Source organism: Otolemur garnettii, unplaced genomic scaffold (assembly GCF_000181295.1).
Source record: "Otolemur garnettii isolate 467f Iridium unplaced genomic scaffold, OtoGar3 scaffold00103, whole genome shotgun sequence".
In the NCBI taxonomy this organism is placed as follows: Eukaryota; Metazoa; Chordata; class Mammalia; order Primates; family Galagidae; genus Otolemur; species Otolemur garnettii.
The window spans coordinates 7343227-7360368 of NW_003852498.1; the positions used below are offsets into that span (position 1 = coordinate 7343227).

At 36.2% G+C, this 17142-nt stretch overlaps 1 protein-coding gene across 1 annotated transcript in view; it reads right to left on the minus strand.

Annotated features, from left to right (window-relative positions):
* Positions 1 to 17142, minus strand: part of COL25A1 (collagen type XXV alpha 1 chain) — a 162895-nt gene that overhangs the window by 82426 nt on the left and 63327 nt on the right. Inside the window, 2 exon segments of the mRNA XM_012809279.1 lie at positions 11669 to 11713; positions 13748 to 13774. Coding sequence (XP_012664733.1) covers positions 11669 to 11713; positions 13748 to 13774 — 72 coding nt within the window.

Genomic DNA, 17142 nt, shown 5'->3' on the forward strand with positions numbered 1-17142 from the left:
GTGTGTGGGCTCAGCAGAAACAGGAGAAAGCTCTGGTTCCAGCCAGAGTGGCTGCCAGAGGGTCAGCAAGAGCAAGGCTTGTGTGTTGACTGGTGTCACCACAGTTGGCCAGGCATTAGAAGTTGACTCTGGGGACCAATTAGCTGAGCTTGCCATCCACCCCCTCCCAACATTCTCCTACAACAAATTGGTCTGTGAATACAAAGACCGGGCCATTAACAACCTACAGCATACTTGTTACCTCCCCCCTTCCATCCCTCCTTCCCTCACTTCATGTGCTTCAGGCAAAGGGTGAGAAGTAGCTGGAGTGATGCTGGCTCTATAAATTATCATGTCATGTGGAGTTCCCCAAAGACTCTTTCAGAATTTACACAAGTGTCATCATTTACCTCATGAACTCACTCTAACATCTGCTTTTCCCTAAGCAGAAGCAATCACAAAAGAGTGAAAAATTTCAGTTGAAAGGAACCAAGCCAGTCATTCTTATTAGAGGAAGAAACACATTAGAGAGGGGAAGTCACTTCTCCAGAAAGAAAAAGCTGCAAAGGGCAGGGGTGATATTAGAACCCAGGTCGGCTGAATGCTATTCTTGTGTTTCTTCTTCTACTTGAGCAGCTTGTGTCTGAAAAATGCATTCAATTTTGTCACATTTGCCTTATGTTTAATTTTAGTATTAATAGTAAAGTAGCTTTAGGAAACACCCATTCAAATCCCATCGTTTTGACTTCTGGTCTTGTGACAGTGCAAATTGCTTGTGCTTCTGCGGGGCTCGCTTTGGTAAAATGCACACGCTGAATTGGATGTTTGCTGTTACTCAGCTCTAAAGGAGGAAGATTCATTAATATTATTTGTTGTTATTGGACTAAAGATGTTACCTGATGGTTCCTTATTCTTTAGAGATCTGATTAAATTTGGCTCAAGAACTGACACTCCAGGCGATGGAAATCCGAGACCCGCTTTCCCTGCCTCCCGCTCTTGCATCCACATACGTGGTCTCTGCTTTCCCCCAGACTCATTTAGATGGGTCAGTGCTTCACCATTTATCTCAAGAACCCCTCTCGCCAAGCACTTTACAAGCTCAGGATTGGCTATTTGGTGCTCTCAGGAAGACATCCCGGCACAGGGCTAAGTCCGTTTCCTCTCACTGGCTTCTCCTCTCCCCTCCCTTCCATCCCACCCACCCTCTCCTTGCCTCCTTCCTACACCATCCTGAGAATTCAGCCTCTCTTGGTGGGGAACAGGACAGCAGTTTTTAGCTCCTGCTTGCTCCTTTTATTTTTCTTTCCTGGAGGCAGAGGAGGATTTGTAACATGGTGAAAGGCAAAACAGAAAACCCTTTGTGTAATTAGGTTTGGGTACACATCAAAGAATTTGTATTCTGTTTGGTGAGTTTTGTCGTGTTCACCTAATCAGCAAACTCCTTCCCTAAAATTTGAATCTTTTTGTCCATGCTGGTAATGTGAATACTAATTAGTGGAAAAGTAGACAGGTATATCAATATCAGCCAAGAACTTAACATACAAATATGATAGTTCAGGTTATTTTCTGAAATGGATCTTAAACTGATTCAAGTAGTAACTAAATTGAATCTAGTGACCAAATCTTCATTATGATTATTTTTAAATTATAAATGTCTAAAAATATAAAATAAGGAAACAGGGAGAGTTATATCCACAATTTTAGGAGCTATTTCAGAAAGAAGCCTACTGGTTAACACTTTCCTATTTTAGATTTCTATACTGTTAATGTAGACAGAAATAAATATAACACAATTTGAACAAAGAAATGGAAAGGCAGAGAGACAGCCAATTTTTTAGGGGGGGAGGGGGGAATCACAAAAAATAGCTACATTGAGTTTATTTGGGGGGAATTTTACATAAATGAGAGGGGTTATTTGTCTTGATGTCTGGATAAGAGAACTCTTGGATCACACCCCAGGCCCTTGCTAATTTCCTCCCCTCTCTTCCCATCCCCTCTCCCTCTCTAGCCTTGGAGGTCGCATGGGAATACCACAGCCTGCAGGGCCTGCCACAGCTCCTCACCAACACACTGCGGCCACCCACGGCTTTAGGAACATGCAGGTCCGCAGTGTGGCTCACACTTGGGGATACAGACATGGGGAGGAGGCCAATCCTGGCACTGCAAGCAAACTCAGGATCATTGAGGCAGGACTTCTTGGCTCCTGGCACCTGGGACATGATCTAGAAGTGGGGAGACCAGGCTCTGAGTAGGAGAGTCTCTTTGTCCCTGTGGACTCCTCACCCCATGGAAAGATCAACATCCCGAGACAAACAGGAGGCTCAGAAGAGGAGCACTGCTTGCCTGCACCCAAGGGAAGAACTCCTCAATATTTCCTTTTTAAATGACTTTAAAAAGGTGCAAAAGTGAGAAAAAACAAGACAGAGGGCATCATGCTACAGAGGGTTCTCTTTTCTGAATTAAAAAAAATTGTTCTTCTGGTGCAGTCTCATGGGGTGAAAAAGATTAAGAACAAAAGCATATGGCTTAGGAAGACAAAATATCAAAATGGTTGAAGGGGGTTATATGAAGTGAGTTCCTTAGAACTGGGAAAGTCAGTTACAATGCAGTTGCTCAGCTGCCTAGTGTTGCAAGGATCTCTTCTAAATGAGACAATTAGTGCCTACTGCAGCTTTCCATTGGACTAGGGCCCCTAGGAAAGAAATTTCTAGCTAATCAGTGTCTGACATTCCCCAAGCAAGGGGATGAGGGAAGACCTGTGATCTCATGGTCTCCGGTCACAAAGGAGCTCAGAAACATCATTAGATGTTTGGGGAAAGAAACCCTTTCAGTCTTTGGATGTGGATACGGGAGAATAAAGTTCCAGGAGTGATTGGCAGCAACCTCAGGATCAAGAGTAGGGCACAAACAAGGACAAAGGTAGCAACATGGAAGAAGGATGAAGAGATGAAGGAAACTGGGTTCTAATGAGGAGGTTTAGCTGCCAGAGCAAAGCAAAGCTGAAGCCTGAATTAGTGCTGGACTTCCATGGTCACATTACTTGAAGAAATACCTTTATCTTTTCAACTGGTTCTGTTCAGTTTCTATGACTTGCAGCATAATGAGCCCTTGAAAATCTGTCCTTTTTTTAAGTTTTAAAAACCAATTAATTTTTTTCTTTCCTATAGTTCGCAAATACAAATCTATGTATAGTTTGAAAGATAAATTATTCTTTATCTCTTGGAAAGCAAATATACTTAATTATCAATAGAAATTTTAAATGGTTATGTCCAACTGGAAAAATTCTAAAGGTCAGAGGAGAGTTGAATGAGATAATATTTCTTATTCATCTTCACTGGGACAATAGGTTTCTGAATCATGGAGGTAATTAATGCCTCCAATTCAGAGAGGAAAATAGCCTATTCGTATTTAACAATGTTTTCTAATAGACATTTACTACCTTCCTTTATTTTTTCTGATTAAACTTTAAGGTAAATATTATAATCTCTTCTTTGACAAATGAAGAAACTAAGGCTGAGAGAAGGTAAGTAGTTTGTTCAAGGTCATACAAATACTGAGAAGCAAGGCTGGGATTTTCTGAATTAAAATCTATATTCCTAACCACTATTATGCAGTGGAAGCAGACTGCCAAGTTCTAAAGCCACGTGGGTGATGTTATGCAAAATATGTATCTTTGCTTTGCTTCTATTTCCTCATTAATAAAATAAAGGTAGAGTCCCCACCTCATTGGATTTCTGTGAGGACTGCGTGAGCTAATATGCATGTAATAATACTTATGATGGTGAACACTGAATAAATCTTAGTAATTATTATATTTTGCTTATATTCTCTGCAGAGGATAGAGAAGAGGATTTTGAAAGAAATTCACTTTCTCATGAATTAATCCCAGCAATGTTGTTTTGAACTTGGATAATGGTTATCAGCCCTCTGGCAATGTGGCCTGGTATCAAATGAAGGGAATTGGGTAGATGTCAATCTGTTACACTGTAACAATAAGTTATTTATTTCATTGCAGCCTTATTTGAATACAAATTTTAAAATCGAGAGTATTATTTACTGCTAAGATCTAATGATACAAGCACAAGCTTTGTGGCTTATATTGATTTAATATTTTAGTGGTCAGAAAGTTGTCTCTGATGAACACAAAAACTCTATAGTGGTTACTAATAATGGTGTTTTAGAAAATATTTCTAAGACCAAGGTTATCTACACTTTAAATACTGCAATGTGGTGATAGTTTCTCTTCCTCTGGCCAGCTCCTGCTCATTCTGTAAGTCTCATCAAAAGTCACCCAACCAGGGAAAAGCTTCTTGACCTTTCACACTCAGGGAAGAGCTTCTTGACCCTTTGGGCTGCCCTATGCTCTTGTTTAATTCGTAGCAGCACTGTAATTTAACTGATTTATAGTGTGGTATTCATTTAATGTCTCTCTTGCCTTCATTAGCCTGGAAATTCCATGAGAGCAGAGACAGCTTTAACCTCAGTGTTCATTTGGTGCTTGACATTTAATAAGGGTTGAATAATAAATACTTGAATGAATGAAGAAGTCAATAAGTGAATCAACGAACACATTTAAGGGAATTTTTTAAAAAACACTTTTCCAAATTATGCACTATTCAGCCCTAAAAAAAGATGGAGACTTTACAACTTTTGTATTAACCTGAATGAAGCTGAAACACATTCTTCTTACCAAAGTATCACATGAATGAAGGAGCAAGAATCCAACGTACTCAATACTAATATGAAGCCAATAGACGATCTAATCTATGCGCACATAAGAGAAAACTCCAATCAATTCAAGGGGGACAAGGGAAGGAGGGATCAGGAAAAGAGGAGGAGGGAAGGGGATGGGTGTGCTCCCACAATGTATGGCACACCTCTTAGGGGCAAGACATAATTATAGGAGGGACTCTAACAAATGCAAACATTGTAACCTAACTCTTTGCACCCTCAAATTAACCTGAAACAATAAAATAAAAAAACTCTTTCACAAATTGTGCATACAATGTAAACAGATCTAATGACTCCATAGTTTTTGTGATTTCTTCTACAAAATACAGCATCTTTTAAATTAAAATAGAAAATAAATGGACTTCACGGTGTCAGAATTAATCATACACATTTACTTGGTTGTTGCTTTGTTTTGCAACAGCCTGTGAGAAGATTCACTTCCTTCCTCACTCCTTTCTTCCACCAATCCCTCAACTTTTTATTCTCCCTTCTCCCAACATTTTCATTTATTAGAATGGCAACTAGTATTCAAATTGCTTTTTTCTGGTATAGAACATTTATTTATTTTTTCCAGGAAACACTCAAAGTTTAGGTGAGTGGGAAATAATTTTAATCAAAGAATTGTACATTTTCTTCTCACATATCTAGTATTAATTTCATAGCAGCATGCCTAAACAAAGTCAGAGGGGAATTTTTTTTAAAAAAATATCTTCTGTAATTGTTTCATTCCAAGCCAGCATTCCAAAACCTGTTTAACTAACTTTTTTATTCTCTTCCAAAGGAATTTAATTACATAAAGAAAAGAAACATCTTTTGATTTACTTAATAAACAAAACTGAGTGGAAACTCACTTCTAGAGCAATCTTTTGTATAAAAATGCCCAAGAACATATGAATCATACCCAGAGATGAAGTGATTTGACTTTATGAAGCATGCTATAATAGTAAAATGACACTGCTTCTTTAAGAAGAAAGGACTCATCTTCTTATTAAATAGACAAAAAAGGTCATGTATTCTTAGAATTCTAATTTACACAATCACTAACATTAAAAGACAGAAAAATCAATAAATATGACTTAATTCCCACCTTTAACCCACAAAAGGACTGAATTTTCCAAGATACTTTCTCTGAACTATTACACAGGGTGTCCTAAAAGTTGCCCACAGAGTCCTCACACATGGGGAAAACAGGAAAATGTCAGTAAATGTAGATTTATTTATTCCACAATTTTATAAAATATTCTCTATGTGTCGGCTACTTCCTTATAAAATTTTAGAATGAATATTTTATAAATAAAGGCACATTTGGCTATAATTTCCTAGTTTCCTCATGCATGGTGACTTTGTGGATGACTATTGGAACATCCTGTACTAACTAATCTAGAATCAGAAATCAGTCACTTTATTTACTCTAAATATCTTTATTTTAAGTTGAACATTAAACAACTATAACTATATTAGATAATAGATCACTGGAAAATTTTAAGCTAATTAACCAGAAAACAAACATAACTATTATACATTGAAATCTTTTAGGAATTTTATTCGGATTGTTTTAAATAATAGAGTCAAGGGAGCAAATAAACAAAACAAGCAAGTAAACACACATACAGGCAAAAATATTCAAACCCTGTGTGTTTAGTAGTTATAGTAAGTAAATCAGGAATAAAAAATACAAGGTACATTGTATAAGCCCACTGTATAGACTTAAATCAATGGCTTGACCTTCGGAAGTCTGAGTGCTTCAATTTTTCTCTTCTCTAAATATATTTACAATAAAAATGTCATTAGAAGTATGCTGTGAAGATTAATGTCAGTGAATAACTGTGAGGCCCGTGGGTAAGAGATAAAAAGGAATTCCAAATGTCCTAACTATACGCTAATTAAAATTTAATGTTCCTTAAGAATCACATAGCTATCTAGGATAGATTCATAGGTGACACATTAATATTAATTTTTTATTTTATGTTACATTTTGAAGTTTAAAAATAGTAATAAATTCTAGAAAGCACTTGAAAAATACATGAAACAAGATCATCCGATATTTATCTTTTGCTTTGGAAAGAAACCCCAGGTCTCTGGGGCCTTAGAAAAATTTGAACTTGCATAGACAAAATCATTTGTTTTAATCTTGAACATCTTTTAACATTATTTTTATAGTTATAAAGAGACAAGGACGTGGACTAAGAGCTGCATAAATTACTCTTATGCACTCTTCATCCCCACCTCTCCTCTTTAGTGGCATCTGTGCAGTGCTGAGCACTAATTATTGCTCAAATAAATGCTTATCTTAATCTTATAGATGCCAAGAAACATCAAAATATACACAGGTTGTAACAGAATTTACTAAGAATTCAGATAGTTAAAGAACTTACATATAAACACACAAAAATTGTAGACAGCAATTTTGCTAAAGAATTCTTCGGTTTAAAAAATAGTTCTATAACAAAATTGTTTTAAATAGTCTGCACTTCACTAGAGTGACAAATATTTAAATATACATCTCTCAATATATGTGCACGTGTGTGTGTGTCTGTCTGTCTGGGAGTACGGCAGGAGGAATGAATCATGGAGCACGAGCAAAATGTTATTTATACCTTGAAATCAACAAATTCAATTCATAACAGTCACAAAATTATGTTTGTTTCAAATAGAATTAGAGAAGAAGAGGTAACATTTCTATTTTTAGGTAAGATTTTGCATTAAACCTGCCCCAACTTCTTTGGCTGGTGAAAGCAAGTCCAGATTCTGAAAACAACAGCTTCCAGAATAGGGAACAGAGGATGCTAAAAGCTGTTTGAACTAGAAACAAGAGTGACTTTTTGTGGACTCAGTAACTCTAAGAAACTTAGCGATAAATTGGTAAAGCCCTTTCTCTCATTTTAAAAATGAAGCACTCTTAAGCCCAGAAGAAAAAAGGGGACCCTTCAAAGGCTACACAGGAAATGAAAGAACAAAGAACTCAGAGGCTAGAACAATGCTCCTCCACTACTCCACTGGTGACGGGCCTTTGGAAATAATATGAGAGGTGTCTTTCTCTTTCCCCTATCTGTAGTGCTGACATCCCAGCTACTCAGTCCATACTGGCTGAAGGGGTGGAAGGGAGATCCAGGGGACAGAGAAATATTCTACCTTCTTGAGTTAATTTTTTATATTTACTTTCTCCCTCTAATGAATTCAGGTGGCTTCTGTTCCCTGGTTGAGCTTAAAACTAGGGCTCCTTTGATGAAACTCTTAAAGCATAATATTATTAGACTACTACAGATACTCTCTTTAGATACATTGCCTAGTTAATAAAGCAGAGTCTTTCTCTATATTTCATACTGGAAACTCAGAAAGGTTAAGAAACTTGCCCAAATGAGGACATGGAGCATTCCCTCTCTGCTGCGGAGAACACACTGTTTGCTCCGTACCTACCACACTGCCTCCTTCTTGTCACAGCAGGATATTTAGCCCTTTGTAGGCTGTGATGCAAGAAGGAGTGAGGCTGGAGTTTAAGCATATCACTGCTTACGTAAGTCTTTTCTCCTAATACAATCAGAAGAACTGGTAGACCATCATAAAAATAAAAATATGCATCCTAGGAATCAAGGCGATCAAAATGTAAAGGATAGGAAGGGTAAAAAAAGTCACAGCAAGTTTACTAGGCTAAAGCTGATCACCATTTCATCATTCTGAATGGATGGAAAATGTACTGGTAGAAAACAGAGTTTTTTCTTAAAATAGTTTGCATTTCTTTCTTTTTTTAAACAGAAGAGGAAGCACTTCTTTTTTTCTTTGAGACAGAGTCTCACTCTCTTGTGGTACCAGGATAGCTCACAGTACCCAATCTCAAAGTCCTGAGCTCACACAATCCTCCTGCCTCAGTCTCCTGAGTAGCTGAGACTATAAGCGTTTCCATGATGCCTGGCTAATTTCTCTGTTTTTAGTAGAGATGGAGTCTGCTCTTTGCTCAGGCTGGTCTCAAACTTCTGAGCTCAAGCAGTCCTCCCACCTCAGCCTCCCAGAGTGCTAGGATCACAGGAGTGAGCCACCGTGCCTGGCCAAGAACTTTTTACTTCCTACTTGTTACTTGCCCTCATTCTGAGGGCTTAGAAATTATATCCTCCCTTAATCGCTATCTGAAAACTATCTTTTAAGTATCAAAAATACATCTTTAGAAAAAGTAAAATTGTACTGTGGAAGAAATGTTTTCTCAGACAGTTTTAGAACATTATAGTGTTTTTAAAAGCATATTGTATCACTGTAAAGTCTCTTCTTAGAAAAACAAATTCTAGAGTTCAAGACTCATTTCCTATGCTTTAAGTATAAAATGATTACTCTATTTCAATGTTGTCTTTACTGTCTAAATGACCTGCTGTCTCAGTGAAGGAGACTAATGCTTTTTGCACTCTGTTTCCCTATCAATGATACAGAAAATACTACAGATGTTAAATAACGACTAAGATTAACAGAAGTTGCATACACAAAGTTTTAGGTTCAGTTCTCTGGTGTAGAAAAAACAATTTAAACAACATTTTGTTGAAACCTTCATAAAAGTGTGAAATCATTTAGCTTCCCTAGGTTTTATAGAAAACACTTTTAAAATGCCACAAAGATGTATAACAAGACATCAAACTGCAAATATCGACTGTCTATTTTCTTGAAGTATAATTTAAACTTGGTGACTAGGACAAGAAAATGTCACATTCCTTTCTCTTGCTAAGGAAATTGCATATTTCCTTTGCAAAAATAAAAAATATGCCGTCTTCAGAAGAGGGTATGTGACGGTTTTAAAGTTGTTTTGTTTCAGGTTAAAGGTTTCTATAAATTTTCCTGATTGTTGAAAAATGAAAAGAAACAAAGAAGAAAAAGAAAAACATTAACCTTAGGCATGTAAGTTTTATTTTTCACTGGTGTTACAGATAACATTTATGCTAGATTTGTTTGGTTTTTCTAAATATTATCTTACATTATGTAATTTTCGAATCTGTGTTAGGATGAATACACTTTCAAATTTAGGCTTATGTTTCCTTGTTTCCCCCATCATCTGCAGTAAGCAGAGAGCTCATCTGTCTTAGGGTTTGTGAAACACGTGGATATGCGTTTCAGTGAGTGGCAGATGCAGCAGCAGTGTGGGTGGGGGACATCTGGGGCGTGTGCAGTGTGTGGTACGTGGACTACATGGCGCCGTGAGCCTCTGTTGAGAATACTGATCTGACGTGGAGACTGAGCAATTCTGAGACAGAGAGCTCTTGCAAAGCAAAGATTAACCCAATTTCTAGAATTTCACTGAAATGAAGCACACGAAAAGTTTAATAATGATATCTAACACTGTTGGAAGGGCTTTACCTCTAGTTATTCATTTAACCCTCACACTGACTCTATCAGGTAGAAGCTGCTATTGTCTCCCCTGTACAGATGAGGAAACAGAGGCTATGGAATTCCAAGGGCTTTGGCAAATTTCATACGGCCTTGATGCGGCAGACTTAGGCTTTTAGCCACTTACCAAGCTTAAAATTGTGGTTATGTCTTATCAACAGAAAAGAAAAAATGGACAAGTTGGAAAAGATAAAGGAGATTTATTCTGTTTGCAAGGTTTGAGCTACTTAAGATTTCAGTATTTGATTCAGAGCACATGGATTTAAAATATTGTGGGAAGACAAGATGGCAGGTCACAGGCCAAAAAGCTCTGAGGGAGCAGGCAAGTCCCTCGTGCAGCTGCCTGGCTCCTAGTAAACTAGCCCAGTGAAGGGCTTTGCTTGCTGCCACTGCCACAAGGCTTTGGAATAGCCAGGCAGGGATATTGGGAGCACAGACTACAGATGCATCTGTGGGATAAGGTTAGATACTTTGTCCAACCAGTCCTATGCTGCAGGAGAAATGGACACATGCACACAGATATGTGTGTGGGATTTTTTTTCCACTTTGTTTTTTCTCCTCATTATTTGTTTATTATTTTTATAGACTTCAGGGCTACAAGTGCAGTTTTTTTCACAGATATATTGTGCACTGGTAAGGGCTGGGATCACCTGACTAGTGAACATTGTACCTAATAGGTAATTTTTCATCCCTTGTCCCTTTCCACTCCCCCACTTTTTTTAGTCTCCAGAGTCTAGTATTCCACTCGGTGCATCCATGTGCACCCACTGTTTCGCTCCTACTTATAAGTGAGAACATGTGGCATTTGACTTTCTATGTCTGAGTTATTTCACTTAGGACTTAGGATAATGGCCTCTCGTTCCATCCATGCTGCCAGAGGACATTGTTTTATTCTTTGTTTATAGCTAAGTAGTATTCCATAGTGTATATGTGTATGTTTGTGTGTGCATAACACACATGTTCTTTATCCAATCATCTGTAGGTGGACACCTACATTGATTCCATGACTTTGAGATTATGAACAGTGCTGCAATCAACATACAAGTGCTGGTATCATTTTTATATGATGATTCATTTTTCTTTGGGTACTCCTTCATTATGAACAGTACAATCAAAGTGTAGTATCAGACTTTGGCAAGTCTATTTAACTCCCAATTTTGCTGAACAGCAAAAAGAGCTTTCTTCTGGACTCAGAAGGTTTTAATGGGTTCCCCTCTGTGAGAATATCTTTTGTTAAACAAGGAAACAACACATATTAGTTTTAGAAGAAACTGTACTACATTTTATCACAATGAATGATAAACATAGCATTTTTCGTATCCTGTATATATTTATGAGAAAGGTCTAGTTGTATGGCATACATAACTTATCAAAAGTAACACATCCAAAATATTTGCAAAGAAATTTTTCAAATAACTTCTGATTATTTAATGCATCTTTAAAAATTAAACTAACCTGATCATTTGTACCATAATTTTCTTCTATTTCAAAAGTACATTAGTGTTTTTACAGCATATATACTTAGTCTAGAGTAATTTTGTGATTTTTAATGTTCACCAAGTTATATTTAAAAAATACGATATTCTGTAGAGCTCACCTTTTGCCCGTTCATCCCTGGAATTCCAGGTGCGCCAATAGAACCCTAGGGGACAGGAGATATAAGATTAAATTAAGCTGATACAATTACAAAACATTTCAATTCTAAATTGATATTGTATTAACTATGTTAGCCATAACTTTACTTTGCTAAAACATGTTTAACAGGTTATGTTTTTCAGATCTTATCCACTGTGTTCAAATATATATAATAATGTAGACAGATTCTTCAAGCTTCCTTAGAAACCACAAAGGTGAAATTTAACTTTATTTCTAAACATCCACTTAGCCATAATATGGTTTTAAAGAAATTTATAACATTAATTGAGATCCGTATGTATCAGAAGGCTATATGGCTCTCACTTTTGGTGCTTTTCAGAATAAACAGGCTTGGGTCCACCTGGAAGAAGCCCAGCAGTAGCAAAAACACTTTATGAGTTTAATACCATAAAACAAAAGGTAATTAAAATAACTACTTGTTCTACAATTAAATAAGGGACCTGTTGCTGAAAACTCAAGTTTCTTGTATTTGCAGCACTTTTCCCATGGACACTTCAGGGAGTAATTTTAAGCCACATGAGTATGACATTTCTACAGTAGACTCACAAAGTGTCACGAATGTTTTGCACTGACCAGGAACAGCACAAAGTTTGTATAAAAACATTATGGTACATGAGTGTGCACGGATGCGTGTGTGTACATGCACACTGAAGTGAGTATGAATGGCTGGACACAGATGGGTGAGCTGAGAATAAGAGCTCATTATTACCTGAGAAAATCTATGACATTTAACTGGATACAGAAACCTTAGCAAATATTTTCAAATAGTGATGTCATTTCCCTCCATTCAGCCTCTGCAGAAACCATTTTTAAATACAATGTGCTTATTCTTAGTCTAGAACTAGAAAACAGATTTTTCTTAGTAGATGTATGATATTAAATTTCTTTAATAATAATGGGAGAAAGCATTTTTTAAACAGTAATTATAAACCTAAAACTACTCTAAAAAATAGTCTACTAAAAAGTAGTAATTATAATCAAAATAAATTGAGATGGCAAGCTCCTTCATGTATGCAGTGACTACACTGAGTGGATCATTAAAGGACTTCCCGAAGCCTGAAGCAGTAATTTTACCCTGGTCGTATGTGGATTAGGATAGCTTTACAATTTCACACCATGCTTAATAGAGACATTATTGCGAAGGACAAAGTGTTCCTGTGCACAAGTTGTCTCGCAACTCGTAGGCTTTTACTTGGTTTGTAGGATTATGTTTCAACAGATGCCACATGCCTGGTGCTTGGGGGATAAAAAAGTCTCTATCTTTGATGGATTTCAAAGATAAAGAATAATCACTTTTCCACCTGTTACAATACAATTTTTTTTTTTGTTTAGTTTTGTGCAGGTTAAAGATCCCTTCCCTACCTCCCCCGGCCTTGAGGGGTGGGAGGTTGGGGGTGGGGGACATTAACAATATTTTGTTGGCAAAGGGCCATCTATCTGCTATTGTTACATTTACTGCCGTAGTGTGGGTGTAACTTCAGAAATTCTATGTCTTCTCCATCAGAATGGCAAGGTCAGTTCTGGTGACTGTGGATAACATTGAAATGACAATTGGGAAGTCACTTTTCAGGCTGCCTCAGCAAAAGATACTAGGGGGCCACTAGAATGCAGCGAACCAAGCAAGGAGTATATCCTCTGCTCTGGTCAGTTCTGTGACCGTTTGCCAATTATGTATTTGAGCAAGACCATGCACTCAATCTGTGCTATCATGTGATCCTTCACATTTTACATTTTATCACAATGTTTTTACCAGTATTTGAATTAAAAATTCAATAACCTGCAGGTTCAGCTGACAACTTAAAAAGACTCAGCTATGGACTTACTGAATTTTCAATAATGGAGTCAATTAGAAATCTAAAGCTCACATTATATTATATGACTGTATTTTTAGAAAGCAGAATTACAAACCAGACAAACTACACCAGCATGGCTCACAGTAGCTAATTTCAGTCACCTCTCCTGCTTGCCATTAGGCCTTGAGAGTATAATTACTTTCACAATATTGTGTTTTATACACTACCTTTTGTCCTGGAGGTCCCAGAGGTCCCTAAAAAGAAAAACAATTCTGTGAACATAATGCTGTAACTGTTTAAGCTTAGACGACCAATTAAAACTGTCCTGTTCTGTAAGGCTCTTTGTTGTACTGAAATATGCTGTTTTGTACATGAAGGAATAATGTTTTCAGTTGGAAGCACATAATGGTCTTTTCTTCTTTCTTATTCTCTTTTGGAGACAATTAAACATATGTAGGATTCTGAGTTTTCTTAAAAAAAAAAGGAAGACTCTTTTCTGGTCCAGCCTGTGTGTTTCTTCAAACACCTGTAAATCTATCACATCAATCTCATTTAGAAAGCAACAGATATGGTCACTAGAGGTAGTTAAAATGTAATGCAGTTTCCCAACAAATGGATACATTATATGGCTTCTTGCTTCTGCAAAACTTCAGTAAGTGGATTTGCAAAGAAAATTATTGAATAGCATTACAAAGAAATATGTTTTGTTCTATTCTTCCTCTCAGGAAATGCGGTTAATTGACTTGCACAAAAACATGTTTACAAACTAGGGGAGGCCAAGGTCGGCTGTGGCACCTAGTATATACTAGAAAAGGCAGGCAACAAAAGACACCATTAGCTGTAGTTCAGACTATGATGCTGGGTCAGAGTGGGGGAATATGATACTTAGTGAGATAAAGGAGACTATTTTATAGAATGGAAATGTGGCAGTTTTGAGAGTTAGCAGTTTTCTAACCACAGAGAAGAACCTATTCCCCCTTTCACTTTGTAATCCTGCAGGAAGACTAACCATTTCCTCATACAGTCAGCTTTAGGTTATTGCTATACCACCTTCATATATTCCTATTTGGTTTACTCAACCAACCATCTTTTCAATGAGCTTTTATCTGGTGTATTTGTGTGGTCAGACATTCTCCCTACTCACCCTACTCCTTCTATTTAAAATTCTCCCTGTTTTACATTTTTGTGGAGACAAGAGAGACTATCAGCTATAAATTCCCTTGATATCATGTCTCTCATCAACTCAAACCCTCCTTCCTGGATCTTTTTCCTGTATCTGAGGAAGAATCCCTCCTCTAATGCAAGGCAAATTCATCCGGTAGACTCTGGAATCCATCCTTACCTCTGTCCTTAGGGATTTTTTTTAATCAATTATCCCTGCATCTGCATCAGAGCCTCCACTTCGCTGCGAGTTCCTTCCGTTAGCATATAAACATGTTTAATTATTTCCTCACTGGGGTAAATTGTTTGGGAGTAAATGTTAATGCTGGTAAGGGCAACGTTTAGAGATTGCGGCGATAGGAGATCTGAGAGTGAAGAAAAGGCTTGGGTTTCATCACTGGCTCTGACTCCATTTTCTCAAGCATCTCTGGAGGATTTACTTGAATCGTTGATTTTATAAAGAAAATCACAGAACAAAAAGCACATGAATTCAATGTTTAGACTGAGAATGTAAAAGTTCAATTTACAAAGGGTTATTCTCCCATTGTAAGCCTGTCACTTGAAAAATATCGTTCACTAAAATTAGATATTTCATTACATTGATATACGTGCATAACCCTAGAAGGGAAAATTTCAAATGAAAATCAGAGCAAATTTTCCATCAAATATTTTAATTATGGACTAACATATCTGGTATTTTCTGATTTGGTTTTTGTTTCATAATCACGTCAAATCAGAGATTTAGAAAGACTAATCTTTTGTTGCCTTTTCTAGTATGTACTACAATTATATTAGTTGTCTATTTTAACACAATATTTAAGGAAAGGAATAAATACATTTTTCTTCATTGTTAATAAATTACTGCTATTTCTGATAAAGTCCAAAAATACAAGCAGGTTTTAAGATTTAATGTTAATTCTGAATTATGAATATGTGTCTTACAGATTATTCATAGCTATGCTGCCAAGAATATATTCTTAGCTACCAACAATGTACATATACTTCCTTGATTTCACTGGCAGCAAAAATGGTAGGGAGCCAAGAGAGTGTCATCTGTTACTAGGAGGGACCTGGGAATAAGGCAGAGGTGAATATGAGGCATATCTGAGTAAGGACAGACACACTGGTTAGTTTACTGAGCAAGATTTTACTTACATGTATATGTTGTGAGCACCGTTAGCTAATAATAACATTATATATCTGTGACACTGGAGAAATTAAATTTAAATTTACAAATTTAAGCTTCCTTATTCAAAAGTTGATTTTGAAATTAGAGTATGTTTCTACTAGTTGCTTAAGATGTCTACATTTGATTAGTCTGATGGTTTCTGGTACAAACATAAATTTATAAAGTACTGGGCAAATACCATAGAACTATTCATTAACATTTCTCTAATTTTTCTTAAATTTATTTATATTTACAGTTTGCATAATGACTTGGGGGAAAAATGTCATAGATTCTTTATTCACTACTTTAACTAATGCTTCTCATTATTTCTATAATAAAATCAATTGTTCTAGTGATTCAAAATTTCAAAAATAATTCTATTAATATTATCCATATGATTTAATAATATTTTGAATCAAACAGTTTTCTAAAACAGACTCATAATCTTTTTGGCTCATCTCTATTGAGATGAAGTGCTCCTTTCTAAGACGTTTTGTGGCAGGCACATTTATATTTGCATATACTTTGTATACAACCAATTTAGATGGAAATTTAATCTAATTTCTTTCATCTTTCAAAATAATTTCTTTGTATATGTCTCAAAATTAAAAACTGTGTTACAGATAGAATCTCAACATATTAAGCTATATTTACGTAAGCTTAAATCCAGAAATGTCTCTATAATTAGAACCTTAAAATACATGCATTTCAATACAAGGTCTGCATGAAGTGTATGAACTTTTCATGAAAGAATTCTGTATAATGAACCTAACTTTATTGAAAAAATAAAAACCTAATGGGTCACTGAAAAATTTTTAGCGTGGCATTAACATCACTAAACTGCAGATAACTATCATGCTGAAGTTTTTATGATCTTTCAGAAAAGACTGTGGAGAGCTGTGCAAGATAAAGTTTAGATTAAAAAATGTAAACATAGGATTCATACTTCTCCATTCCTGTGATGCTTCACTAAGAATAGCGTGTTCCATCTCTATCCAGGTTAGTACAAATGCTGCAAAATCTCCATTTTTTTTTTTTAATGGCTGAATAATGTTTCTAGTCCTTATCTTAAACATTGTTATTGTTATTAAATTTTAAGCCTTTTTAATTTTGTGAAGGCAAAAAGTGGAAACCTAATAAACACATGTATATGTAAAACAATTCTTTCTTTTTTAATTTAATAAAAATAATAACACGGCATAATTACAAAATATATAAACAAAGAAATGATACAGCACACTTGATTTTTTTTCCTGTTCTCCTCCACCCCTATGAGATCTCATTTTTTTTTTT